The sequence below is a fragment of the Alexandromys fortis genome, unplaced genomic scaffold, assembly GCF_014885135.2.
Source record: "Alexandromys fortis isolate MF-2015 unplaced genomic scaffold, M_Fortis_MF-2015_v1.1 scaffold_145, whole genome shotgun sequence".
In the NCBI taxonomy this organism is placed as follows: Eukaryota; Metazoa; Chordata; class Mammalia; order Rodentia; family Cricetidae; genus Alexandromys; species Alexandromys fortis.
This window is the reverse complement of record NW_026068049.1, coordinates 2424586-2452059: the sequence shown is the minus strand read 5'-3', so window position 1 is coordinate 2452059 and position 27474 is coordinate 2424586. Positions and strand designations below refer to the sequence as shown.

Genomic DNA, 27474 nt, shown 5'->3' with positions numbered 1-27474 from the left:
TTAATCCCCATGTACGTGCTCAGGGGAACTTACACTGTAGAAGTTACTAGAGGAAAGTCTTTGGGCACAAGTGGCTGGCTGACGGAGCGCCAAGCTAGCTACCAGGCTTGCAGACAGACCTTTTACAACATAACTGAACTGGATGTGTTTTCCCTGGGACTTAAACTTTAGTAGGAGTCCAGGTGAAACTCTGGGTGGCGAGCTAAGACAACAAAGCATCCTCCATGATGCTTTTGTAAGACAAAGCATAGACAGGTGGCTAGCAAAGCCACCCTTGCTGGGGAAGGGACAGCTGGTGTATGGAGTGAAATCGCCAGCAACAGGAGAAATGCTTTCTAGCTGAAGTCTAATGCAGGGCAAAGGACATGCAGGCTGCTATAAAACCAGCTTTGTACCAGCTCAGTTAGGAACAGAAAGGACTCAGCCTTAGTAGACCCGCACGGTAGCCTCCGAAGATGCAGCTGTTCAGTGCAACACAGGAAAGCATAATCAGGTGTTTGCAAAAGTGGGTTTCACCATAGCTTCTGGGGGTTTTACTTTTTCTCTGTCCCCTGCCCTGTGTATGTATGTTGCATGTATGTTCATATGGGTTTTGTGGGTGCACATGCCCTGTGCACTTGTATGGAGCCCAAAAATTGACTTCTAATGTTTTCCTCTATTGATTTGCATCTTAAGACTTTTTTAAAAAAATAGGTCTCTCACTACTAGAGCTCAGTGATAGGCTAGATTGACCAGTGAACTCCAGAGATCCTCCTGTCTCTACCTATCGTGCAGCGGTTATGGACACCGTAGCCTTGCCTGAATTTTAATATAATTTTAATAGACCAAACTCAGGTCTCCACACTAACACAGCAAGCACTTCACTCACTGAGACATCTTCACAGCCTCCCAGTGTCTCTCTTAATGCATGTAGCTCTAACCACGGCAGTCCACACTGTTATACGGCTATTAGCCAATGCATTTCACCATGCAGTCTTCTTTACGCAGTGGTTGACAACAAATCAGTTCGTCTGATTGGCAGAATGTCCATGAAGAAGAGGTGACTGAGCTAAATAATTCTTTGGCCCCTTTAAGAGTAATAATTAATAAAAATTCCATCTCTGTTCCAAACCAAGACCTTAGCTCTCAGTTCATCTCAAAGATGCTCAGAGCTGAATGATCAGTGTGAGGAGTTTTGTAATAATAGGAGCGGTGGGGCTGCGTCCCCAGCACCCCAGCCACCAGACTAGCTTATGCCCCGAAATAACAACACACAAACTGTATTCATTTAAGCACTGCTTGGCCCATTTCTATCTAGCCTCTTCTAGGCTAACTCTCTCACCTGGACTAGCCCATTTCTAATTATGTGTGTAAGCACCCCAAGGTGCGCTTTCCGGGAAGATTCTAGCCTATGTCCATCCTGGGTCAGAGCTGCCTGAGAGAGCGGAGCCTGGCGTCTCTGCTCCAGAGAGCAGAGCTGTCAAGTCTGAGCTCACTTCCTCTTCCTCCCAGCATCCTGTTCTGTTTACTCCTCCCACCTATGTTTTAACCTATCAGGGCAAGCAGTTTCTTTATTTAATTAACCAATGACCTTCCTCCATCAGAGGAGAAAACCAGCTCATTGAACATCATCAAGACTTTCAGGCTTGTGTTTGGTGATGGACATGAATGAACGGAAGAACAATTGTACGAGCGCTCTGGAGGGGAAATAAACAGAACACACACAGATGCTGAGTCTGAGCACCTTTGAGGGAACCCGGTGTTATCCCTCACAGAAGAGGTGGGCACTGACTCCAGAGAGAGCTCATGGCATTTTGCAAAACCTTATATTTCAGCAGCACACCCCGGACTGGATTGGCTCATCCAGGCCTCTTATACCACATTATGCACACAGTTATGTGAGAGTATTAAGCATTCATTTAAAATTTTACTCTGAGGGCCTGCAGGTTTGCGGGGCTGAGGGCTGGAGATGCAGCTCAGCTGGTAGGGTGAAGTCCGGGGTTCAGTCCTGAGCCCTGATTTAAATGGGTAGGGGGCTGCATGTCTGCAATCACAGCATGTGGATGGTAGAGGCAGGGTTTCAAGGCTTGGCTGCATAGTGAATGGGAGAGACTAGCCTAGGCTACAGGAGATCCTGTCTCAAAACAGCAACTACAAACAAAGAAACAAAACTCTTTTTGGTCATGTCTATACATAAATGGAAACCCACTGAAATTGTAAATAATTTTAATTTTTTTTTCCTCAGAGAAAATTTAGCTCTTAAATTTGATCTGCTCTCCAAAGATTATTTTGCCTTGTCCGTGCACCCCGTCCCCACACTATCCTCTCTACAAACCTATCTGAAAGGCAAACAGCTCCGGGGGTTCCTTTGCAAAGACACCTCCCACAAAGTGTTACTCCAAGCCCATAGAATGAGAAGTGAAACAAAACTGAGTTTGTTCACATTTCTGCCTAACTCTGGTTGAGCCATGATTCTTTGTTGTTGTTGCTGCTGCTGCTTTCAAGACAGGGTTTCTATGTCCTTTGGAGCCTGTCCTGGAACTAGCTCTTGTAGACCAGGCTGGTCTCAAACTCACAGAGATCCTCTTGCCTCTGCCTCCTGAGTGCTGGGGTTAAAGGCATGCGCTACCACCGCCCGGTGAGTCCTCTGTGGAGCCCTGCTCTGTCATGCCCATGTGTGCACATGTGCATGTGTGTGTGTGTGTAATTTTAAGGCAGAGAGGAGAGAGGTCATTCTATAGGGACTGCTTCTATTTATAGAAGAAAAGGCATCATTCCATAAACACTGACGGCAGAAAAGCCCAGATCCCGGTGGTGCCTAAGATGAGATTGCTGCTCGAAATGCTGGAGACCGTCAGTCTATCTATCTATGCCAGCAGTTTCAGGTCTCCATCATGTGGATAAGGAGGCTGTTGTTGACGTAAACAAAGGGCACCCAGTGTCCACAAACACACACTGAAAGACCGTGGAGACAATGTGCCATCGTCTGCAGAGGCACAGCAGCAAGTTTGAATGATTGTTTGTGGTTACATAAAGGACAGGGATTATCAGGAATGAATTCACTTGAATGAATTCAAGGAAGTGTGTGTGTGTGGTGGGGGGGGGAGATCTCCTCACCACGGTTAAGTTTTTCCACAGATGGTAATGCCAACACAGCTGTCAGCCCGGCATTAGCCACCCCCAGAGTGAAATGTGATGTAAATACTCATGCTCTGGTGACAAGGACAACCCACCTGTGGATTACACAAAGATTCTGGGCTCGCTCGCTCTGGCTTGGAAGGAAATGGATTGAAATGCCATGAGGTTTGTGTCTAAGAATGTAAAGTTAAGCAGGATGTATATGGTTACTACCCACATGCATCACACACACCCACACATACACACACACACACACACACACACACACACACACACTTTACTTTCTTTAGGTTGAGGGTCCTCCTTTGAGTGAGGTCATTTAGCTCCTGGAAGAAACGCGCTCTGGTTGTTACCTGAAGACCTCCAGGCCACAATATCTGTGATGTGGGTCTTCACATCGACGGCATCACTTGGATCAAGTTCATTTGACTCAGAATTAAAGTGCAGTTGTGATGTAATCCAGCAAGGAGCTGCACAAACGGTAATAAGAGTAAAGTACTGCTGACCTGCATGGATGACAGTGGACAATGGTCACTGTTTGGGCCACTTTACATACAGTAGCTCATTAGACTCTCCCAGGAACTTGGGAATTATACCCTGATTCCCTTATCTTTCTCTTCGGTTTTCAAGGCAGGGTTTCTCTGTATAGCCTTGGCTGTCCTGAAACTCACTTTGTAGACCAGGCTTGCCTCGAACCCACAGAGATCTGCCTGCCTCTGTCTCCCTAGTGCTGGGATTAAAGGTGTGTGCCACCACCACCTGGCTTGACTCCCTTATCTTAAAGGTAAATAAACAAAGACATAGAAAGCCTAGAACATAGACTTCCAGTTGTGAACAGTTGTGAACGTCAATACCAGAGGGAAGGCAGGCTAGCTCTAGAGCCTGTCTCGATCTGTGTACCTTGAGATGTCATTTCTCTCCCTTTGATTTGTCCAATACATGATGCCCAGTTTAATTTGAATGTTACAAGTACCACACAGAGCAAAACTATCCTAAAATGTTAATCATTGCTTCTTTAAAATTCAGATATACCTGCTTTTGGGTTTCTTGTTCTTATTTAACGTATTGTCCAACCCTGCAATACACACTAAGGAACCAGAGAGGAAAATGATTAGTTCAAACCTTAGCACAGTGGTGGTTGATATTGATGTGAACCTGTCTATGAGGGACTTTCTGAATTAGATTAAATGAGGTGGGACGATCCTTAAATGTGGTGACCCTATTCCAGAGACTGGCATCTGAGACTGGCTAAAACAGAGACACGGGGCTACCCACCAGCTCTCTCTGCCTCGTGTCATTGCAATGTGACCAGAAAACTCAGCCCCTGATACCATGCCCTCCTGGCTTAGAGGACGGTACCTTCAAGTCATGAGCCCAAATGAGTCACCCCTTATGCTAGTTGCTTTTGCCTGATGTTTTGTCACTGTATAACATTGACCAATACAGGAGATACCAAAACCTGGACCAGGACGTCTATTGTAGAACCAGGTCTAGTATATAGATCTTTTACCTAGCCTAGAAATTGTCCGGAAGTACATCCACCTGGATATAAGCATTGCTAAATACTTTAATAGTATCCATAGCTAGGCTGAACTTGTTCAAGGTTTGACAGGCTTTAGGTAAAATATGTATGTCTCTGTTTTCTAAAGAGTGCCAAAATGTTCTCTTCTAGTCTCAATCCTTCCCGTCTCTCCTCTGCTGCTTCTTTATTTTCTCTTCTTTCTTTTTTAGAGGCATTTAAAAAAATGATTTATTTATTTGTTTTTGTTTTATATGCATTGGTGTTTTGCCTCCAAGTGAGGGTGTCAGATCCTGGAACTTGAGTTACAGACAGTTGTAAGCTGCCATGTGGGTGCTGGGACTTGAACCTGGGTCCTTTGGAAGAACAAGCAGAGCTCTTGGCCATGGAGCCATCTCTTCAGCTCTTCCCTTCTTTCTTTATGGTGTATCTATTCATGATCAGCCTACAGATCAATGCAAACCTCGACTGTACATCACTGATTACCATTTCTGGAAAAGTCTCAAGAGGCGGTCCAGAGGAAGGGGCAGGGGAATAATGAGGTGGAGAGGAGGCTTCCTTAGGATGACCGGAGCTGTCACTCAGGCCGTCTGAGCTGGGTTTGCAGTCTGAGGCTGCACACAGGAGAAAATGTTCTTAGCAAGAGAGAACAGAGAGTTGTGGGAAGCACATGACACCCAGGCCTTTCATTTTGGAACAGTCCTTGTCACACTAAGAGGGGATAGATAGGACACATATGCAGAGACTGTTATCCTTTCTGAAAGCTCCAGGGTTACAAGCCACAAGCAAAAGAATACCTGGCAATTCAAATTAGAAAAGTCTTCCTGGAAATGGAGAAAAAGAGGAAGCAGGTAGCTCCACCTCCCCTAGCTATGCGAATACTACATCGAAGTATTAGCTTAGTCACGCTTGACAACTTAACAATATAAAACTGAAATAAAATAAAACAAAAGAAAATATCCAAGGTTTGGTTATATCCAGTGGTGTGGATATACATACCCATAATCTCAGAAATTCAGAAGTAGAGGCAGGAGGATGAGGTGTTCACGCTCACCCATTGCTGCACAGTGAGTTTGCAGCAGGCCTGTGCTACATGGGACCTTGACTCAAAAAACAATGTGCTTATTAGTTTAAATTGTCACCCTAACGTAACTTAGAGTCATCTGGGTGGAAAGCCTTGCTTGAGAAACTGTCTGCATTGGGTTGGCCAGTAGGGAGTGTGCTGAAGATTGTCTTGAGTGTTAGGTGAGGGGGTGAACTCACCATGAATGTAGGCTTTCTTTCTCCATGGCTTTGTCAGGGCATTTTATCATAGTAGTGGAAGAGAAACTAGAATACACACATGCACACGTGCACACATATACACACGCAGAGAGTCACACAGACACATGCAGAGACACACACAGACATGTGCAGGTGCGTGCACATGTACACAGACAGACAGACACACACACAGACAGACAGAGACAGAGAGACAGAGAATATCCAAAGTACAACTCAGGAAAGAATATGGTTATTCTGTGTGTGCATGTACATATATTCATGTATAAAATAAAATACTCATTAATCCAATCATTGTGGCTGATACCGTGTGTCTGCCCTGAATAAATGCAGTCATTTTCTCATCATTATTTCCCAAGCAATACAACATAACATCTGTTTCCATAGCACTGGCATCACACTGTGTTCAGGTGATCCACAGATGACCTCGGAACCTGTGGGAAGATGTGTCTCAGTCATTGTCAGATACTCTGCCCTTTAGGATGCTATGATCCTTTAACACAGTTCCTCATGTCATGGTGACCTCCCAACCATAAAATTATTTCCATTGCTACTTCCTAACTGTAACTTTGCTACTGGTGTGAACTGTAGTTTGTAATTATCTGATATGTAGAATATCTGTTATGCAACTTTGACCCCCAAAGGTGTCATGACCCATAGGTTAAGAACCATAATTCTCCCAGTCTGTATGAGGGATTTGTGCAGATGTTGATATGTTCAGTGTCCCTGGACCAGTCCCCAAATTCTGACACAGAAAGACAAGCGTGTGTGTGTTGTACTGTGTTACTGCAGGCTGGAAAAACTTTTTTGAAATGTTCTTCTTCACAGACAAATACCCCTTAGCTTAGCTTTGGACAACAGTGAATGCATACAGTAACAGACGCACTTCAGAGCAGATAAGCCAAGACCTAAAAGAATGATTGAGGCACAGGCTTCCACCTGCCGACTCACCCAGCTCAAGATCTAAGAGGAGTCTCTGGCAAGCAGGAAGGAGGGCGGGATATGAGAGGACCATTCCTTCATCCTAGAGGGCAAGTGATACAGATGCCATATGGGCGCAACACTCCATTAGCAGGCCCCAGAAAGCCCTTGAAAACCAGCCATGGGTATGGTAGTCCTCCCCCATCCCTGATGCTTTTCTCTTTAGGTCTGAGAGCAGCATCCGGTGGGGATGACAGTGTGCACATGAAGGTTACGTTCCTCAAGGAGCAAGGTAAGTGGCAGAGAGAGCCCACTCTGTACCGATCTGTACACTTACTCCAAAGAGGAATTATTGAGTTCGGGAACCATTTTTAAAATGATTTCCTATGGAGCTGTAAAAGAAATGTTGATAGGCCAGGGAAACAATCCTTTCTGTTCTGTCACTGCTGTCCAGTTAAGCTTTCCAAAATGATGGAAGTATTCTGTAGCGTGCTACTTAACATGGTAGTGCTAGCCATTTGCGACTTGTGAACCTTAGACTATATGTGGTTGCTGGAGATGCATCTCAGCCGATGCCATGCTTGTGCATCACGCGTGAAGTACTGGGTTATCCCCGGGACCACACACTCTGACCTTGACGGCACATGTTCGTAGTCGGAGCATTTGGGATGCACAGCTGAGAGAATCGGAAGTTTAGCCTTATCCTTAGCTGGTAGTGAGTTTGAGGACAGCCTGGGCTACATGATATCCTATCTCCAAAACACAAGGACAAGCCGGGCAGAGGTGACGCTTGCCTTTAATCCTAGAATTCAGGAGGCAGAGGCAGGTGGATCTCCGTGAGTTTGAGACCAGCCTGGTCTTCAGAGCAAGTTTCAAGACAGGTTCCAAAACTACAGAGAAATTTTGTCTCAAAAAAATGAGAACAAAACAAAGATACAAGGACCATGCCTGTATTAGTTATTTTTTCTGTTGCTGTGATAAAGAACCATGACCAAAGGCAATGAAAAGAAGACAGAGTGTATGTTACTTTATTGTCCAGAGGCAAAGTCTATAGTGGTGAGGGAGACATGGCAGCAGGCAGTGGGAACAGGACGTTGAGAGAGCATATATTCAACCACAAACACAAAGCAGTGTTTTGTGGAAGCGTGAGCCTATAAACTCCCAAACCTGACCCCATGGTGTGCTTTCTCCAGCCAGCCTTTACCTCCTAAAACTTCCCCAAACAGCTCCACCCACTGCAGACCAAGTGTTCAAACATCAAAGCCTATGATTGCCAGTTTTTGTTGAAATCATCACTGTGTTTGTGTGTTGAATTCTGTCCAAATTATTTAATATAAATAGAAACTTAAGAACAATTTGTTACTAACTCCCTCAGTTATCCAGAAGGGAGCTTGCTAAACTGGCTGGTTATTACTTTTAAGTTTAAGTACTTCAAATCTATCTCTAACATTTGTGCTTTGTAGGGTCCCTGGATATTTTAAGGGGACAAGGAAAATCCCGGTAAAACTTGAGGGGCTGATGCTGAATGTACCGTTTACAGCCTTGACTCACAATCTTTGCTTTAGTGTACAGCCTCCTGAGAGACCAGACTCGGGGTGTCTATGTTCGGTTTAGAGCGGGGAGAAGGCGCTACTGGAAATGAGAGTTGGATTGCTGTGGCTCATTGCTCTTTTCCCGGTGACTGAGGGCACCAAAGACTTCCTGCAGGTGAGTCGGTACCTGTCTTGTTTCTCTTGGCAGCCATATCTCCTCTCCACCTTCCTGCTACCTCAGAATCTGTCATTCTCCAGGCAACTGAGCTACAGAGGCTGGTGGACTTTGCATCAGAAGTCCCATGTTCTTGTCTCGGTATTTATCATCATTCACTGTGAGGTCTCTGAAGTGCAGGTGCCTTGATTGCAGATGAGACTTCTCCCATGGAAATTTAATCGTCTTGGAGATCTTGTCTAACTCAGCACATTCTCTGCCATGGTCTCTTGGGAACAGAAAACCACGTGGGTATACACTAATAGTTCCAGGACTGGAACTAGGTGAATTTGCCTACTTAGCACTTACATGGACAGGTTCTGGGGACCCAAACTCTAGTTGGTCCTTACCCTGGTTCATCAAGTGCTTTAACAACTGAGCCATCAGTCCAACTATGGGCTTTCTTGATGATTTCATCTAGGATTGTGGCTTGAAATGTTTTCAACTCACTGACTATTCCCAAGTGTATATTTTCATCCTGATGCTTTGGCCCGAACTCTTCACTCATGTAGCCATCATTCATGTGGACACTAGGGTTCCTCAGCTTCACATGCCCCAAACTGAATCCTGATTTTACTTACCGAACCCACTCTTCTTTTCTGGTGACACCACTCTCTTTCTGTCTGTGTGAAAACGGTGCCATGCTTGAGTCTTGTGATGCTGCATATGTAAATTGGTTTTAAAATTTACTTTAAAATTTGTCTAAATTTTAAAATCAGACTCTTCTAACTTCTTCCACCACTGTGGTCTCTGCTGAGAGCTTTATGATCTCAGTCCTATAGCCCCTTGGTAACACCAGAAATGCTTGTATTGTTTCTGTGCTTGGCCGTTCTTAACAGGTCACCAGGATTAAGGCTTCTGTAAAGCAAATCAGAGTGACTTTCTCGTGTGTGTTCAAACTCTGCACAGCTCACTCAGGGAAAAACTAAAACCAGGGCTGCAGAGATGACTTGGAAGAGTTCTTGTTCTGCAAGCATGAAGACCCAAGTTTGAGATCCCAGAAAGCACTTAAGAAAACCTGAGCATGGTTGTAAGCCCAGTCCAGGAGAGTGGAGACGGCAGTCACTGAGCCAGGCATTCTACCTGAAACAACGGCCAGATTCACTGAGAACCTCTGTCTCCAAGGAATAAACTAAAGCATGTCAGAGGAAGACTTTCAATAGCTTCTCCTGGTCTTTTTGTGTGCACATGGGTGTACTCTCTAATATGCCCATGTACATGCAACACACAAACACACACCCAACAACAACACTTTCCTTTCCTTCCCACAAAGCGTTAAAATCTTTCTCTGGTCTGATAGACGAACACACCTTGCCTCTGTCTACATGACCCGCCTCTGTGGACTCTGGATCCCACCTCTTGCTCACCTCCCTTCACCCACTTCTTCATGCTCTCTGGTCCCTCACTTTACTGTCACAGTGGGCACATGCATAGCACTGACCACACTAATGCTATTCCTGTCTCTTTGCAAGACCATCACTCTCTCTTCCCCTGAACACCATCATTTCCTCCAGGTCTTTGCTCAAAACAGCCTTGGTAAGGCCTTTCTTGGCCATCTGTCACCACGCTCAGCTTGGATAGTAGATCATCATTTTGGCTCGCCTGGGAAACTCAACAGACCTTATGATGTGCAGATCACAAAGCTTCATGATAGCCATCTTCTTTCCTTTTGTAGCAGAAAAACCATGACAACCAAACCAAAGGAGATGTCGGTGTGGTTGAGAAAAGAGATCCAGGTAAGATCCTGCTAGACGTCCTGGTACTTTGGACCCTGGTGCCAAGAAAACAGGGTTCTGGCCTCAGCAATTGCCAGGGGATCTTAGGCACATTATGAAATAATCTATAAAGGGAGAATAACAATAATTCTTAAGAGCAAAGACTAAATAATGGCACAGTGTATTAGTTGGTATAATTTTGTTGTGGCCAAATGTCTTACCAAAGCTAATGAAGAACCATCTTATTCGGCCTCATGATTTAAGAGCCCGCACAGTCCATTCTGCTAGGAAGGAACGGCAGCTGGAACGTGAGGCATCTGGTCACACTGTGCTCACATTCAGAAAGCTTAGGGAATGACACTGGTGTTGAGTGTGCTTTCCCTCCTTTTCCTTCTATTCAGTTCACGGAATGGTGTGTACACATGCAGGGTGGGCTTTCCCTTCTCAGTTAAACATCTCTGGAAACTCCTTCCGATACCTCTCAGAGGTGTGTCTCCTAGGTGACCACAGATCCAGGCAAGCTGACAAGGAAGATGGGAATCTTGCACCACACCAGACAGGAGCCTGTCCATTGTTCCTTTTCTCTTGTGCCTCCCTCCTATAATGTAACTAATGGGCAGAGCTCTCAGCTTGGGGATGAGTCCCGGTTTGGACGTTAACATGTACGCCTGATGTCTGAGCACTGAAAGTACTTTCTAATGAAATCATTGATCCCCTCAGATGGTTGTAGGTTCCAGAGCAGTGCACAAAAGGCTTCTGGCATGCGATGCATTTAAATACACATCCATGGCAAGCAGTCATGTGCTAGGCATAGCATGAAAATGTCCCCCATGCAAGGTTACAGTTCTTTAGAGAAATGAAGCAAAATTTTTAACACAGAATGCCATAAACAAGATCTCCCCAACAGTAACAATGACAATAAAAATACAGTAAGCATTTATTCACTGGACTGTCACTTATGCCAGGCTGTGTTTAGTTCTATTCTATCATGGCCATCTTTATTTAAAAATGGTAAAACTAGGGTTTAGCTTAAGGGCTGTAAGACAAGATTTAACCCAACCTATCTGGCTTCAGTATCACTAACTCCTGGGAAAGTGAGCAGGTTCACATTTACCCTGTTCCCCATCATTTGGGGGGTACTCCCAAGACCTGTGGGAACAGTAGACAAGATTTGAACCCAATCAGCCTTGCTGCAATGTTAACACATGCAAAGCCCCAAGGTAAGATTGGTCTTGGCATAGGGAAGCCAAAGACACCAGGGTTCCAAGTACCGAAGGCTCATCTTTGGGGAAAGAAAGGAAAGTTATTAAATAAGCAGCTGTTGTGGGAGCTCCTTCCGCTTCTTCAGCCAATAGCGGCTATTGGCCGCTGAGATACCAGCCCATTGGGGTGTGGTCTCTCTCCCTTTAAAAAAGTGGCCACTTTCCTCTGCTCTCTCTCTGGCTTCCAGCTCCGCTTCCTGTGACTAGGCTCCCTTTCTGATTGTGCAGAGGGTTGTTGTCTGGGACGGTGATCTGTAAGTTTTTCCTCCTTAAATAAATAACCATCCTATTAATCATAACTCCAAACTGGTGTGAGATTGTTTGTGACTTTCGCCTTTAAGCAGCTAGAGGTAACAACTGTTCACAGACACAAGCCAGGGTCTAGTTGTGTTTTGTTTTGTATTTCAAGCAAATCCCTAAACCCCCACTCATTAATGGAACATTTTAAAAAATGAGTTCTTTATAAAGGGTGACGTTTGGGGTTTTATGTTGGAGATATTTCCAGGAAACCAAAGAAGGGTGAGTAGGATATTCCAGTCTGTTTCCCTTGAGTCTGGGGCAGGAAAGAGAGCTTGGGAACTATTGACCTAGCTGAAGTGGGAGGAGAGATCCCTGTGAGGCATGTATGAGGCATGTCTGCTTGCTCACATTAAGTCAATCGTGCGGAATGTAGTGACAAGCATCGGGGACAGTCCAGGAGCTCTAAGCAGTACGTGATGACTGCTAAGACATCCTCCCCCCACAGAGATACCTTCTGATAACCCCTCTCTTCCACCAGCCCAGGAGTATGAGATCCTGCTTCAGATGACATACAGGAATCCTGGGGAGAAGAAAGAATTGAAAAGATTTCTGAAGCATTTGAAATCTCCGTCACAGTGCTTACAGGGGCCCAGCAAGATCGTCAAAGTGAAGGCCACCACATGTAAATTAGCTTCCCTGGGGTGGGGAGTGTAACTGGGGAGAGGGGCGGGTCAGTCAGGGTAGGTAGGCTGTGCTTTGAAAAATGACCATTCCATACAAATGCTGTGGTATCAAGAACCATTGTTTCTTCTTAATGGGCTATGTCCATTGCATGTTGGCAATGGGGCTGTGTCTGTGGTCATCCCTTAGGTACCAGATGATGAATGAGATCCTACTTCACATGTATTCATTCTGAGAAAGAAAGAAATGAAATCCTGGAGATCCTCATACAGACAATGACATTTTTTTTTAGCTGAGAATGGAAGACACTAACTCTGTTCCTATTTTATTGGCCAGAATTGTAGTGATAGGAGCGGTGGGGCTGCGTCCCCGGCACCCGGCCGCCCGCATGGCTAGCTTTACCCAAAATAATTACACGGAAACTGTATTCTTTTAAACATTGCCTGGCCCTTTATCTTTAGCCTCTTATTGGCTAGCTCTTACATATTAATCTAACCCATTTCTAATAATCTGTGTAGCCCACGAGGTGGCTTACCAGAGAAGATCTTAACCTGCGTCTGTCTGGAGTGGGAGAATCATGGCGACTCCTTGACTCAGCTTCTTTCTCCCAGCATTCTGTTCTGTTTACTCCACCCACCTAAGGGTTGGCCTATCAAGGGGCCTAGGCAGTTTCTTTATTAATAAGAAATCATTCCCACATCACAGAATTTTTTTCTATGACTCTATCCAGCCTCACAAGGCTGGGATATGAAATTCCAGTATGTATCCATAAGATAGCAAGAAGTATTTGATAATGCAAATCACAGAAGTGGCTCCCAGAGAAGTCTAACAACTTGGCTAAAGCTGAGAGTCCCACAGTGCTCAGGTCACCTCTACTGCCATCAGGAGTAGGGAACTGAGTAGGAATGCACATTCCTTAGTCCACTTCCGACCTGTGGGACCAGAGGATCTGGGGTGAAATGCCCCAGGGGCTTCTGAAGCTTACTAAAGTTTGACAAGCACTCACTACACGCTTCCACGTAAGTTTCTCAAGCATATCCTGGACTGTCCCCCGCTTACTTCCCCACTCCCCACCCTCACCCTTCAGCTTTTTGTTAAGATGGAAGAATTTCTAATGGGCGTGTCAAGTCTAATACAAAGTAACAATTGCACAGCTTTGATTGGTAGATGTTTTTCACCATTACCCCACCTCCAAATCAATCTGCCTTTCTAAGCTTTTAAAACATATAAAATTTTTATGTGCATGAGTGTTTTCCCCTCCAAGACAGGGTTTCTCTGTATAGCCCTGATTGTTCTGGACCTTGCTCTGTAAACCAGCTGGTCTTGAACTCAGAGATTTACCTGCCTCTGCCTCCCAGTTGCTGGGATTAGTGGCAGACAGTGCCATGCTCAGTGTGTATGAGTGTTCTGCCTGCATGTATATGTGTGTATACTACTATATGCGTGCTTAGTGCCCAAGGAGGCCAGGAGGCTTCAGATCCCTTGGAATTCGAGTTCTGGATGCCTGTGAACCACCATGTGGGTGCTAGGAACCAATCCCAGGTTTCCTGCAGAGCAAGAGCTCTTAAAACACTGAATCATGTCTTCAGCCGGGTCACGTAGTTTTTAAGTCCTCCCTTGGTGTGCTGATGGGTGGATGTATGTATGGGGACTCAAATGAGGTAGGGATCAAATACCCTTTAGACCCTTTCAATAATAACTCTTATGTTGTGACTATGTTTCTGTCTTTCTCTTCCATCACAGTGGATACCGGTGGGATCCGTAGCCTTGTTTTGGATGCTAAGCCAAGCCATTTGTTTTATCTCTGCTAGGATTTCCCCAGCAACCTCAGAATCTTTGGAGTTGGACATTTCTATGTCTTAAACAACTTGCCATCCTCCCAGCTTCTGTGGAGAAATCCTTGGTTCAGATTCCAAGTCAGAGCCAAGGACGGAACAGAAGTTGATATAGAAAGCAGACATAGTGAAACGGTGGTCTATTTCTTTTTCTGTATGTAGACTGCAGAAACCTGAAGGGGTTCCCGGAGTGTGCCTGTGAAGACAGCTATATGTGGTTTCCTCCCTCCTGTCTTGACCCCCAGAACTGCTACCTTCATACAACTGGACCCCTCCCAAGCTGTAATTGCCATCTTAAAGACCTCAGCCGGAGTGTCAACTTCTGTGAGAGAGCAAGTAAGTACTCTGGGCTAAGGTACTCTCTTCCCAGGATGCAGTGAAGATAGTACTGTGGTTCTTTGCCTGGCTGAGGGCAGCTGATGCTGAGGGGCAGTACTGAAGTAGAGGTACCCAGTTAGGTTTGCCTAGACCAGTGAAGGCTTCCTCAGCGCAGCAGACCTGAAGCCACAAGATCATGTTTAGATGTCATTTCAACCTCTATATGCATGCAGCTAGCTCAACGTTGTGATTGCAGGATTCTACTGAGATTTAGAAAGATGCACTATAATCCAAGTGGGCAATGGCCTAAGTCAGGACATTTCCTTCTCCCTTTTCTCTTCTTTACTAGCATTAACTCTAGATCTGTGAATGCAGGAGAGACACTTGGTGATTATATTGAAAAGCCTGCTCTGGATTGCAACAAATACATTCCAAGTTACACACACACACACACACACACATACACACACACTCCGTATATAGCCAAAGAGTAGAGAAACCACTGTTGACTTAAGTTTCTGTTTTATGAAGGAGATAAATCTAATGACATGGACTCCAGGCCCTAACAGACTTTAAGAAAATTCTCCCTGAGTGTGGGAACTCATGCCTGTAATCCCAGCACCCAGGAGACAGAGGCAGGAGGCTTGCCCTGAGTTTGAGGCCAGCTTAGGCTACATAGTAGGTTCTCAAGAGTCTAGGCTATAGTTTGATACACTGACTGCAGAGAAGAAAAGGATGAGAAGGAATAGGAGGAGGAAAAAGGGGAGAAGAGTGGGAAGGGAAGGAGGAGGAGCTTCCTGTAAGACTGCTCTGGTCAGCTTGAAGCTCTGGGTTTTAAGTATGAGGGAGGAGTCAGAAATAGTCCTGCTTAGCTGAGCAAGCCTAGTTCCCCTTCCCAGGAGCACAGCAATTCGTCATGTTATGGCATCATGTGTCTACTAAGGACCATGTTCACGTCCAGTTCCAGAGTAAACCCTTAGGCCACAAAGCATCTGTTTTGCTACTTATATATTATCAGGCTAGTGGGGGAGGCTGGGTGGTAATATAAGAAGGAAATGAAGGCAATCTTTTCACCAAATGCCAATGAAAGCTCCCATCTTGGAAGAAGGCCCAATTCTGATCCATCTACAAGAAATAGAAAGAAGACTCAGACAGGTGAATGTGCTCATGAAGGGTTTCCCATAGTATGGTAGAGACAGGTACAGTCAGATGGAGAAAGCAGTGGTGGAATTCAGAGGCAGAAGGATTTTACATGTGGGGACCAGAGAAGTGTTTCCAGAGCAGCTGATGGTTAGACCCTGAGTACAGACTGCGCAGGGGTTGTCCACAGAGAGACCAGTTCTGTACAGATGAGCGCTAGCCCTGAGCTAGTAAGCACGGGGCTGGTAGGAGTTAGCAAACAGCTTTAAGCTGTGTTGGGGCTGGGGAGCCAGCTCTGTCGGTAAAGTGCTTGGTGTGCAAGCATGAAGACTTGAGTTTGGAGCTGTAGCTGAGCACAGTGCGTGCATGGAGTCTCAGGACTGGGGAAGTAGAGACGCCAGGATCCCTGGGCTTTCTGGTCAGCTACTTTACCCAAATTAGTGAGCTCCAGGTTCAGTGAGAGACCCTGTCTCAAAAAAATAAGGTAGAGAATAATTGAGGAAGACACCAGACATCTCATCTCCATGGACATACACACTCACACATACATACATGCATGCACACATGCACACACACAGATGCACACACACACATACATACACGAGTGTTGAGTGACTTGTCCTGATCACTAGCACTTTCCCATGACTGTTAGAAACCAAACAACTGAGAATTCTGGTTTTCTTTCTTTTCTTTATTATTTTAGATGAATATAGTTTATGAAAATTAATAGAAATACCTACCATGGGTTCTGAGGTGTACTTTCATAATTTTATGCTACTGATAAAATCAAGCAAGAAATTTATAGTGTCTAAATTTGTTGTATCTATTTTCCCTCTTTCCACTAGAGGTTTGGGGCACTTTTAAAATTAATGGAGCTTTTATCAAAGACCTTTGGAATTCCTCTTCTGCTGTATACGCCAACTACAGAACTGAAATTGAAAAGCAAGTAAGCACTATTTATTATGTAAGGATAGTCTTTCTAACCACAAGTTCAGATGCTTTTCAATTCAGGACATGCATTTTATCCATATTTTATATATGTGAATATTTGTATAGAGGGGTTACGCATGTGGGCGTTGTGTGCACACGTGGGAGACAGAAAAAACAGGCTCAAGTGTGTTTTCTTTTCTTTTTTCCTCTCTCTCTTTCTTTTCCCACCCTTTTATACCCCTTTTAGGCAGGGGTTTCTTTGGCCTGGGGCTCATCAATTCGGCTGGGCTAGCTAGTAAGTCCATGTGATCCATATTTTAAAAAATGTGGTCTGAGGGCTCAAACTCAGGTCTTCATGCAAAACAAGTGCTTTACTGACTGAGCTATCACCATATCCCCTTAATAACATATTTTTAAAAGATTTATTTTAGATTTGAGTGTGTGTGTATGTATGCATCTGTGTGTACATATGTGTGTATTTGTGTGTAGATATGTGTATGAAATGAGTGCATGTGCCTGCGGAGTTCAGAAGAGGCCATCAGACTCTCTGAGTTAGACTTTGGGTGGATGTTGGGAACAGAGGATGTCAGGTCCTCTGCATGCTCTTAACTAAGTGCTGAGCCAACTCTTCTGTCCCTTACTATATATATATTTACTTGCTTATACTTGATGAGTTCTTACAGAACCAGTATTTGCTTTGCCCACAGTAGACGTTCCTTGAGCATTTTCCTGAGATGTTATCAGTTATCATGTGTTTGATGTTTCTTATGGACTTGAATACTATATTATGGACTCTAGATTAGTTCATGGTTTTTAATTATACACAATAAATTATCGCACCCTAAACTCAATTGTTTAACTTTGTTCCATAAAGAAGTACCCCTTAGAAGCTGAAGGGAGTTACTGAACAAGGGCACATAAGAACTAGACCAGTCAGTGCTCCTCTGTCCAGAACCAGAACACAGATCTGGGTACATTTATCATAATATCTATTATCCTATTTCCCTTATTCTGTTACCATCCCTCTCTGTGTGCCTGTGTGGATACCAGAGGTAGGTGTCATGTGCCTTCTGGTTAAAGCTATCTGCACGTGATCATTGTTATTATTTTGAGACAAGATCCCTCACTGGACTCCCCAGTTGGCATTACTGGTTGACTGACAAGCCCCAGGATCACCTGTCTCTACTTCCCAGCCATAGGGTTACTAATGTACATGGCTTTATACCCCACTTACACGAGTACTAACATCCAAACTCAGGTCCTCATGCCTGTGGCAATCACTTCATTGATGGTGCCATCTCACCAGACTCTGATCAGTTGTTCTTTCTTAGCATCCTCAAAAATTAATTGTATGTGTTCTCAATGGTTATTTTAACTGCTTTTGTTATGACATATAACTTCTTCCCATGGTCCCTTCTTCCTTTGCTCATATGTTGTTGGCTTATTTATTATTTGCATTTATATTTTGCTCGATTTCTTTTGATGTGTGAGGTCAGATACTGTAACATTGTCTTTTGTTTTCTTTCTAAGCTTGAAGAAGCATACAGAGGAATCCATGGTTTTGAGTCAGTTCAGGTCATGCAATTTCGGTAAGTCGCATCTGGTCTAAGGGCTGCTCTAGAATTTGGCACTGCTCCTGAGAATGCCCAGTGGTATTCCTGCTGGTCCTGACAGAAATGTGAAGTCAACGCTAGGGAGATAGCTTAGTCAGTACCTGTATACCTTGCAAGCCTGAGGTCTGTTAATTATTAGATTTCCAGTTACTGGGCTCCTCTGCCACCATGCAATACGCCAAATCAAATCGAATTAATAAATCCAGTTTTAATAAACAGGGCAATGCAAAGCAGAGAACCCCCAGGTGACTCCCAGGAAGGCAGGAAAAGAGGACCTGGGAGCTCACATGGCAGATCTATTGGCCGGGTCTTAAATAGCTGGTAGGCATGGTCCCAGGTATCTCCCGGGGAGAAGCCACCGATGGTGGACCTTGTGGAATGGGCCTCCACCCCACAGGAGATTCCAAAGACTGATCCCAGAGCCCACATAATAATGCCTTGCATGGTAGCGCTCACATGCAATCCCAGTGCTGGGGAGGCAGAGACAAGAGAACCCAGGGTTCACATGCAATTCCAGGGCTGTGGAGGTAGAGACAGGGGACTCCAGGGGCTCACTGGATAGCTAGACTCACCTAATTCATGAGATCCAGGCCAGTGAGAGATCCTGTCTCAAAAGAAGTAGACAGCATTTCTAGTGACGACCTAGGTTTTCCTCTGGTCCCCACATGCAAGTACACACATGCACACACATGTACACATGTTGTATACTCATGCATAGAAGAACACACACATTAAAAAATTGTAAACACGTGGGCATAAGGTAGAAGCTTGAGAGGAAGGGGGACATCACAGTGCCCAGGTTCAGGAAGGGGTGAGGGGTGGCATGGGGAATGTGGGGGTAGAGAGATGAGCATTTTCCTACGACAGAGGACATGCTGTTGTGTAATCCGGAGTCAAGATGGGAACCTGGGATAAAGTATCCTTCTGTGCGGGTATCAAGTATAGGCTGTGGTTCAAAACTCAGAAGTCACTGTCTACAGCAAATAAAGGTGTATTTGGTAAATTAGCCTTTTGTTTATGATTCAATGAAGAGTTATTTGGAGCTGAGCATGTGTGCATTGATCGCCAGCTACTTGTAGTCGCCTGCTGGAGGAAGTAGCTTAGCGGTGGAAGAGCTTGACTCATTATTTTTCCCATGGTTAACTTCAAACCAGTCATGGGAAATTTTCAACAACACCTGCTATAAATACATTCTTAGTCTATAAAGTCATTTAGAAAGTCCCACAGGAATAATTTTTTTTTTTTTTAAAATCTAACCCAGAGAAGAACCCAGTTTCTCTTTTCTTATATTGAATCTGTATAATGGATCTTTTTCTTTCCTTCTTTTTTTTTTTTTTTTTGCCTTTTCTGTCTGTGAACTACCAGATGAAACTGAGATTTAATTCCAGTAATTTTACATTCAAACCCTGAAAACAACAGCCAGGTGTGGTAGGGCACGACTACAATCCTAGTGCTTGTGGAGCAGAGGCAGGAGGATTGCCATCATTTCCTAACTGATCTAGAGTACAAAGTGAGTTCAAGGTTAGCCTGGGTTATGCAGGGAGATCCTGCTTCAAGACAAAAACATACAAACAATAGGTAAGAAAGTAGGTGGCAAGCGAACAGGGTGGGCCGTATCCAGGCAGAAGGGTTAAGAGTTTGTCCGTTGAAGCTTCAGAAGTTCTTGCCAAATCCTAATTTCCTCACCTGGCTTCTCTTTATGTCTCCTTTCTTTTATCTTTAAAATTTGGGTAGCCATGGTTCCAAAGAGATGGCTCAGCCATAAAGAATACACACTGGTCTATAGGACTTGAGTTTGGTTTCCAGAGCCCACATCAGTTGGTTCACAGCCCCCTGTAACTCCACCTCCAGAGGTATCTCATGACCTGTTCTGGCCTCCCTGGCACCTACATTCATGCACACACCCCCTCCTCCACATATGCATAAGAATAAATAAAATAAATATTTTTAAAATTTATATTTTAAATCTAAGTGTTTTAAAAATAATTTAAAAATAATTATCTTTTTAAAGTTAGAAAATAAAACATTGAAAGAGAGGTAACTGGGCATGGTGGCTCACACCTGTAATCTCAGCACTTTGGAATCTGAAGCAGGAGGATTGCATCAAGCATCGAGCCAGCCTGGGTTCCACAGTGAATTCCAGGCCAGCCTGGCCTATAGAGGGAGACCTCAAAACACTAAACGAGAGTGAAGGCACCACTGTACTGACCTCAAGGACTACCCACGAGGCTCATTTCATCACCACGTGTGCTCTCGCGTGCCATCCGTGGCTTCAGACACTGTCTGGGCGCCGCGGTTCCCAGCTTTGCCACTGTCTCTCCTCTGAACTCGGAATATCAGTCACCAACCAGCTTGACTTTCTGCTTGCTCTTCCAGTGGGCGTGTCAAACACACGTCCACCCCTCTCCCCAGCCCACCCACTCTTATCCGGCCATCTTCTCCACCATCTTTTCACCTGTCCTTCCAGTTGCTGGACTCAAACCTTGAGCCATGCTCTGCTCCCGGATGCTTCCTGAGATGTAAGGAACACACGGTGGCATAGATCATCAATGTACAGCCTGTTCCGCCCCGCCGGATGGTTTCCAGTACTTCCCACTCCTCCAGTTCCTTTATAGCCAATCTCCATTGGTTACTGACCCACTCTCCATGAAAGGTCGCCACTGGGTCTGATTTCTACTTCCCTCGGCTAGTTGAACATGCCCCCAGAATGTCACATAAGTGAAAGGTCAGGTGTTTTGTTTGTTTTTGTTTTTCAACCTGGCGTCTACCATTCAGCATGAAGTCCGTTCAGTTCATTCCTGTTTGGATTCAGTAACTGAATCACAACTTTCTTATTGCCCAGTAGGATTCTACTGTGTAAAAACACTAATTTTGTTCCCATTCTGTGAAATTATCCTTTTTTGTATTTATTTTTTTACATCCTGACCAGTCTCCCCTCCCTCCTCTCTTCCCAGTCCCACCTTCCGTCTCCCCTTTTCCTCCCCATCCATTCCTTCTCCCTTTCGCTTCAGGAATGGGCAGGCCTCCCATGGCTATCAACCTGCCAAGCATATCAAGATGCAGTGAGACTAGGTAACTCTTCTTCTATTAAGGCTGGACGAGGCACCCTGGAAGGAGGAAAGGGTCCCCAAAGCAGGCAATTGAGTCAGAAATGTCGCGGCCACCCTCGTCCCGCAAGGATGATGCGCGACACACCGGAGCTCTCCTCACTGCAGTTTATTCCAGGACTTTATTCACTTTCCCTCTCTCTCTCTCTTCCCCGCTCTCCCCGGGGAAACCTCTCCCAGCCCTTAAAAAGGCACGGGCTGCCAACACTGGATTGCCAGGTGGGCACTGCCCATAGGCCCACTCATATGCAAGCAGCTGATGATCATTGCATGATCATAGCATAAGTCAGGTCTTAGCCATAATTAGGAGCTGATTATCAGATATGGCTTCACACAGCTCGCCACACAGAAACAGCCCCTATTCCACATGAGGAGTCCCACAAGAAAACCAAGCCACCCAACTATAACGTACCTGCAGAGTACCTTACACAAATGTATCATACATGCAGAGTACCTTACACAAATGTATCATACATGCAGAGTACCTTACACAAATGTATCATACATGTAGAGTACCTTGGGGTCAGTTCAGTCTCTGTGAGCCTCCACGAGCCCAGATTAGTTGGTTCTGTGGGTGTTCTTGTGATGCCCTTGACCCCTCTGGCCTGTGAAGTTATTTCTAACTGGTTTCTTTCTTGTACATCCCACATCTGCTTTCCTAGCAAGCAAGTCTGCCAGATATAACCTCAATCTAGATGTTTCCACACCAATGGCTATCCAACTAGTCCAAGCCGAAGTGCCGCTTTCTTAGCTCAACCTCCTGCTTTCTTTATTGCATTCCTTCAGCTGGTTTCCATACATTACTTCCTACCGTTCTCTCTTGCTCGTATTGGACTAGCCACTCTAGTCTGTAAGTCTGTCAAACTCTGCCTGTCCCAGAGCTTTCGCAGATACTTACATGCTTCTCATCACGTGTCTTCTTGTCATCCATGCTGACTGGTTTCCTGTCAACTTGACATTAGCTGGAGACAAATTTAGGAAGAGGGATTTTCAACTGAGAAAATATCTCTGTAAGATTTGCCTGTACACAAGCCTACGGTGCATTTTCTTGATTACAGATTGATGTAGACCAGCCCATTGTGGGTGGTGCCATGCCTGGGCAGGTGGTCCTAGGTGTTATAAGGTGGAGGCTGAGCAAGCCATGGGGAACACGTCAGTAAGCCCCTTTCCTCCATGGCTTCTGCTTCAGTTCCTGCCTCCAGATTCCTATCCTGTTCCAGTTCCTGCCCTGATTTCCCTCAGTGATAGACTGTCACCTGGGAGAGTAAGCTAAAGACACCCTTTCCTCCCCAAGTTGTTTTCGGTCATAGTGTTTTATCACAGCAGCAATGACCCTGAGATATCCCCTTAAAGGCCTGTTTCAAAAACCAGGGATTTTTTTCCACAGAGAAACCATCTCCATCCAGCCTGTATATAGTGTGAGGCATTTCCTTCCCTTTCTATGCTTGTCCCTATCTACATTATAACACTAAACATTCCAAAATGACTATGGGCCTTTCTATGTACATGTGTGCAAGGATACATATGGGTATGCATGTGCATGCAGATGAATATATGTACATGTGCATGCATGGATAGAAATGCATGTGTGTGTTTGTAGGTGTATGCATACAAGCATGTGAGGGTGTGGGGGGCAGTTGCTGCTTTCTCAGCTCCATGGAGACACATAGAAACTCTTCTTGCTTTATTCCTGTGCACTCCACAGCATGCAGTCACATGTTTGCGCTGAGAGCCTAAACGCAGAGACAGTGAATCTCTTCTTTCTTCTCCCTCCTCACTGCAGAGAGGGAAGCATCGTTGTGGGCTATGAAGTAACTGGCTCCAGTAGCACAGCTGAGCTCCTGTCTGCCCTGGAGCAGGTGGCAGAAGAGGCACTGGTGGCCCTGAAAAGGCGGTTCTCTGTTGAAGACGGCTCCTTTCGACTGCTCGGGAAAGGTAAAGCCGGGCTTCATCTTTGGTTCAGTCTTTCGCTAGTCATGCATGCTGTCCTGGGACTGCAGATGCCTAGTTCTAAGAGAATGGCTCTAAAACTCACTTCCAGCAAAACCTGGCAACTTGACCTCCGCCCCCACACGACTCAACCCCAGCTGACTCTCCGTAGTTACTAATTGGAGATCTGAGCATCTCAGATAAACATCTTGGAACACTGACCTCACTACAGGCTGTGATAGGTGTGACTCAGCACCGCTTTGCCAGTACACACACTGGAAAAGCCTCGGAGCTAAGAGTGGTTTTAAAACATCATTCAAAACCAGGGGAAAATGCACATACCCTCCTCTCTCTACGTGTTTAAAAATACCGTCTTAGTTCATTTCCTCTTGCTGAGGTAAAATACCTTGACGAAAGCAACTTGGGGGAGGCAGGCTTATTTGCCTCATAATTCTAGGTTATAGTTCAACTTTGTGGGAAAGTCGAGGCAGCAGGAACTGAAACAGCTAGTCACGGTCACATCAAAGTCCAAGATCCAGCCCATAAAAATGGTGACACATTCAGAGTGAGTCCTCTTACCTCAGCTAAGAAAATCCATTGCAAACCTACCCCCTCACCATCAGACTCAGAATAATCAAGCACATTTATGGGATAATAATGTACTATTTTGAGAGCTACTGACATTGTGTTATGATGTAATTAGCACGTCTATCACATCAAACATTTATGATTTCCTTGCAATGCAAACAATCAACAGATGCTTTCCAGCTATTTTGATATGCAGTACACTGCAGCCCCTGAAAAGGAAGGTTCTTGTGACTTGTGGCGTAATGGATGAATCTAGACGACATTAGGTTAAATGTAATAAACCAGACACAGAAAGATCCATATTGTCTGACCTCACTCCTGTATGGAGTCCAAAAGAATCTGTTGGTCTCACAGAAGCTGAGAAATGCCATGGCTTTTAGGGAGGAGGCAAAGGGGCAAGCAATGGAGGGGCGGGTCTACAAGAACTATAAGATGCTGATCAGGAGGTGTGCAGCTAGCGATAAATGTTGGGTATTCATTTTACTTTTGAAATTTAGCCTTAGGAGTCTTTGGTCACAGTCTTTGTCAGCATCTGTCAACACGTTCGCCCAGCAAATACTTATTATCTGATATGTCAGACACAAAACAGAAAACTGGAGAAATCAAAATTCTAGGCCTTAAAGACCCGGCTTCCAATAATACCATCTCTTGGTGCCAGCCGTAGGAGAATATGCTATTAAGGGTATATGGCAGTTTTGAAATAGGTAAATGGCAGAAAGAATCATGTCCCGGTGACAATCACCCATCTTCCAGTTGCATTATTACTCTTTGCTCTAGCAAAGATTATCAAGTATTTCCTCCCACACATGCTTGTGTGAACGGCATGTGTATGTATGCAAGTACGGTTGCATGTGTATGGGCACAAGTATGTGTGGATGCATGTGTTGCACGTGGAGGCCCAAGGTTGATGTTGGGTGTCTTCTTCAGTTGCTTTTCACCTTGCTAACCAGGCACGGTCTCTTACTGAGTGTGGAGCTCGTGGTTTCCAGCTAGTTTGGCTGGCCAGACGGATCTGGGAATTCCTTCCGTGTGTCTGTTGAATGCTGATAGGACTGACCACAGGCGGGCTGCCATGCCCACTTGGCTTTCGTGTGAGCTCCGAGGCTCTGAACTCTTGATGCCCCTGCTTGCACAGCAGGGGCTCAACACATTGAGTCGGCTCCCCTGCCTGCTAGGATTTTCTCAAGGGATTGCGTCTGGCCTTGTTTTCACGTAGCACTAACCGGTCAACAGCCCAATAAGGACAACATTTCTGGCATTGGTCAGATACCTGGAAGGAGGAGCCATCCTCAAACAAGTGGCACAAGGGGAATGAGGATGGACATCAGCAATGCACCTATACTTCCACATTTTCCTGGGTTTTAAATCTGTAAATATAGCTTCTAAATCGCGTAAGCCCTGCAATTTTGCCACTGTTGTTGTTGTTGAGTGCTAGAATGTTCTGGAGTCATTTCTTCCGGTGTCGGTTATTTTCCAGCCCCGTGTAACAGCGTCTCCTTTGGATTCGGGTCTGAGGATGATGAATATACTCTACCCTGTAGCAGTGGCTTCCTGGGAAACATCACCATCAGGTGCCAGCACTCTGGGTGGCAGGTCACCAAGGAGTACTGCGTGCTCTCTCAGCTGGCGGAACTGAAGAAGGTGACACCTTTTTAGGAGCTTGGCAGTTTGACTTCCACAGTGGGCATCATCCAGAGAGTGTGGGTCGGTAGAGAGTCAAATGTGGCTGCTTACATCTTTAGGCAGAGTGCAAAAACATGCGGGCTCTGCCGGGCCTTGAACCAGGGCTTGTGAGCGTGGCAGGCAGAGCCAGAAAATGCCTGAGTTGGTGGTTTTGTCTTAGTAGGGTGAAGTCCCTCAAGGCTGAAAGATATGATAGATGTTAAAACATCAACTAAGCTAGCTAAACTTGGAAATCCAAGAGGCCTTGGAATTGAAGGTTAGGGGGAAGCTTGAGTCAGAGCAATATACTTAATGTAAGCGAGATTGTACAAATATTTCCTCTTGAATAGTGAGTAGGTTGGATGGAAGGGAGACCCATACAACAGGCCTTGCATTTAAACATAAATATAAATATAATATAAGTGTAAATGTAAGTATTCAGGAAGCAAATGACCGTGGTCCATCTGTTAACAATAATAGTGAACTAGAAACAGGGTTGTTAATTCCTCTCCCAATGCTGTGGCTTCCATTTTAGCTTTTTCTAGAGAGAGAGAGAGAGAGAGAGAGAGAGAGAGAGAAAAGAGAAAGAAAAAAGGTCAGGAACAAAAGAACTGAAACCACAAGGAAACACGTCTTCTAGACTGGCTCAGACATTGCTCTTGTAGCGGACCTCCATTTTGGGTAGCACTTCCATCCCAGCCAGCATCCTTCCTCCCACAATAGAGAATACCAAAGAGGGCTAACTGTCAAAGCATCCTGGAGCAGTTGCCAGTCCCTTCCGCTCTCTGTGTTCCTCATCTATAAACTAAGAGCAGTTGGCCACTGAAGTCTAGTCTTGCCCTGTCCTTCTTTGCCCCAGTTCTGAACACGGCAATAGTTAGAACTTATTGATCCTTGATGTGCATTCCCACTGAGAGCGGTACAGGCAGCTGAGATGTACAAGGAGGTTGAGTGGGATCTGGGATCCTGGTCAACTTGTCCTGATGGAAGCAAACACTCCTGCTTGCTACTCTCTCAGTTATCCTAGCAAAACAGAAGTAGACAGGCCTGGAAGGAAGAGGTGACACTCTAAAACCAGCAACACAGTGGGGATGGACCGCGTCCAGTAGTCATATTGGCATATGTGCCCATCTTTCTGCTCACTCTGTACAGAAAACATAGGATTAGCCCTGGCAGAGCTTGGTACTGGCAGTACCACTTTTAAATGAATACTCCACTCCTTGCCAAGTCACCAAATCTCAATCATTATCCATCTTCCCATTATTGAGATGGTGATGCATTTGAAAATTTTTTCAGAAAATTTTTTCATGACCCAGCTTCCTTAGAACTAAAATATCAATAATAATACTGCTTTCCGCCAAAGAGTGTTTAAGAGGCTCAATCAACAATTTCCTATTAGGCATTATTAAGCATTTGGCCAAGGATTTAGAATATGGGAGTCCCTGAACCAAGCTATTTTTGTTGCCGCTCCTGTAGAGTTACCTGCTGATACACTGCGCTGTTTGCTCTGTAGCCAAGACGTCTGATTTGAGTCTAATGATGTACAAGCATTTCTGGGTTCTCCCCTAGAGCATAATCTTTCTTTCTTCTTTCTAAGAATTTCAGTATGTTGTCAAGCAATGTCACAGAGGCAGACGTGTCATCTTTGGTACAAAACCTTTCTGCCATTGTTCAGCAAAGCCCGTCCACCACGGCTGGGACTCTGTCTTCTGTGGTGTCGCTCCTGAGGGGCGTGTCATCCCTGTCGCTGAAGAACTCTTTAAGGGTGTCTAATTTGACCCTGCAGGTACGACATTTCTACACTATTTATTTAGCATATTTTGAGGCTGGGTCTTACAATGTGGCTTTGGCTGACCTGACATAAAATACA

At 45.0% G+C, this 27474-nt stretch overlaps 1 protein-coding gene across 4 annotated transcripts in view; it reads left to right on the top strand.

Annotated features, from left to right (window-relative positions):
• Positions 1-585: 585 nt before the first annotated feature.
• Adgrf1 (adhesion G protein-coupled receptor F1) overlaps positions 586-27474 on the top strand; it is a 41454-nt gene continuing 14565 nt past the window's right edge. The window contains exons 1-11 of one of the 4 annotated variants that reach the window (XM_050119351.1): positions 586-1759; positions 3118-7130; positions 8404-8545; positions 10263-10320; positions 12340-12483; positions 14480-14653; positions 16621-16721; positions 18236-18294; positions 23209-23360; positions 25420-25583; positions 27202-27390. In XM_050119351.1, coding sequence (XP_049975308.1) covers positions 8477-8545; positions 10263-10320; positions 12340-12483; positions 14480-14653; positions 16621-16721; positions 18236-18294; positions 23209-23360; positions 25420-25583; positions 27202-27390 — 1110 coding nt within the window. In that variant the 5' untranslated portion in view covers positions 586-1759; positions 3118-7130; positions 8404-8476. Of the gene's footprint in view, positions 1760-3117; positions 7131-8403; positions 8546-10259; positions 10321-12339; positions 12484-14479; positions 14654-16620; positions 16722-18235; positions 18295-23208; positions 23361-25419; positions 25584-27201; positions 27391-27474 lie in introns of those variants that run through there. The other 3 variants (XM_050119349.1, XM_050119350.1, XM_050119348.1) reach the window with 3 other exon arrangements.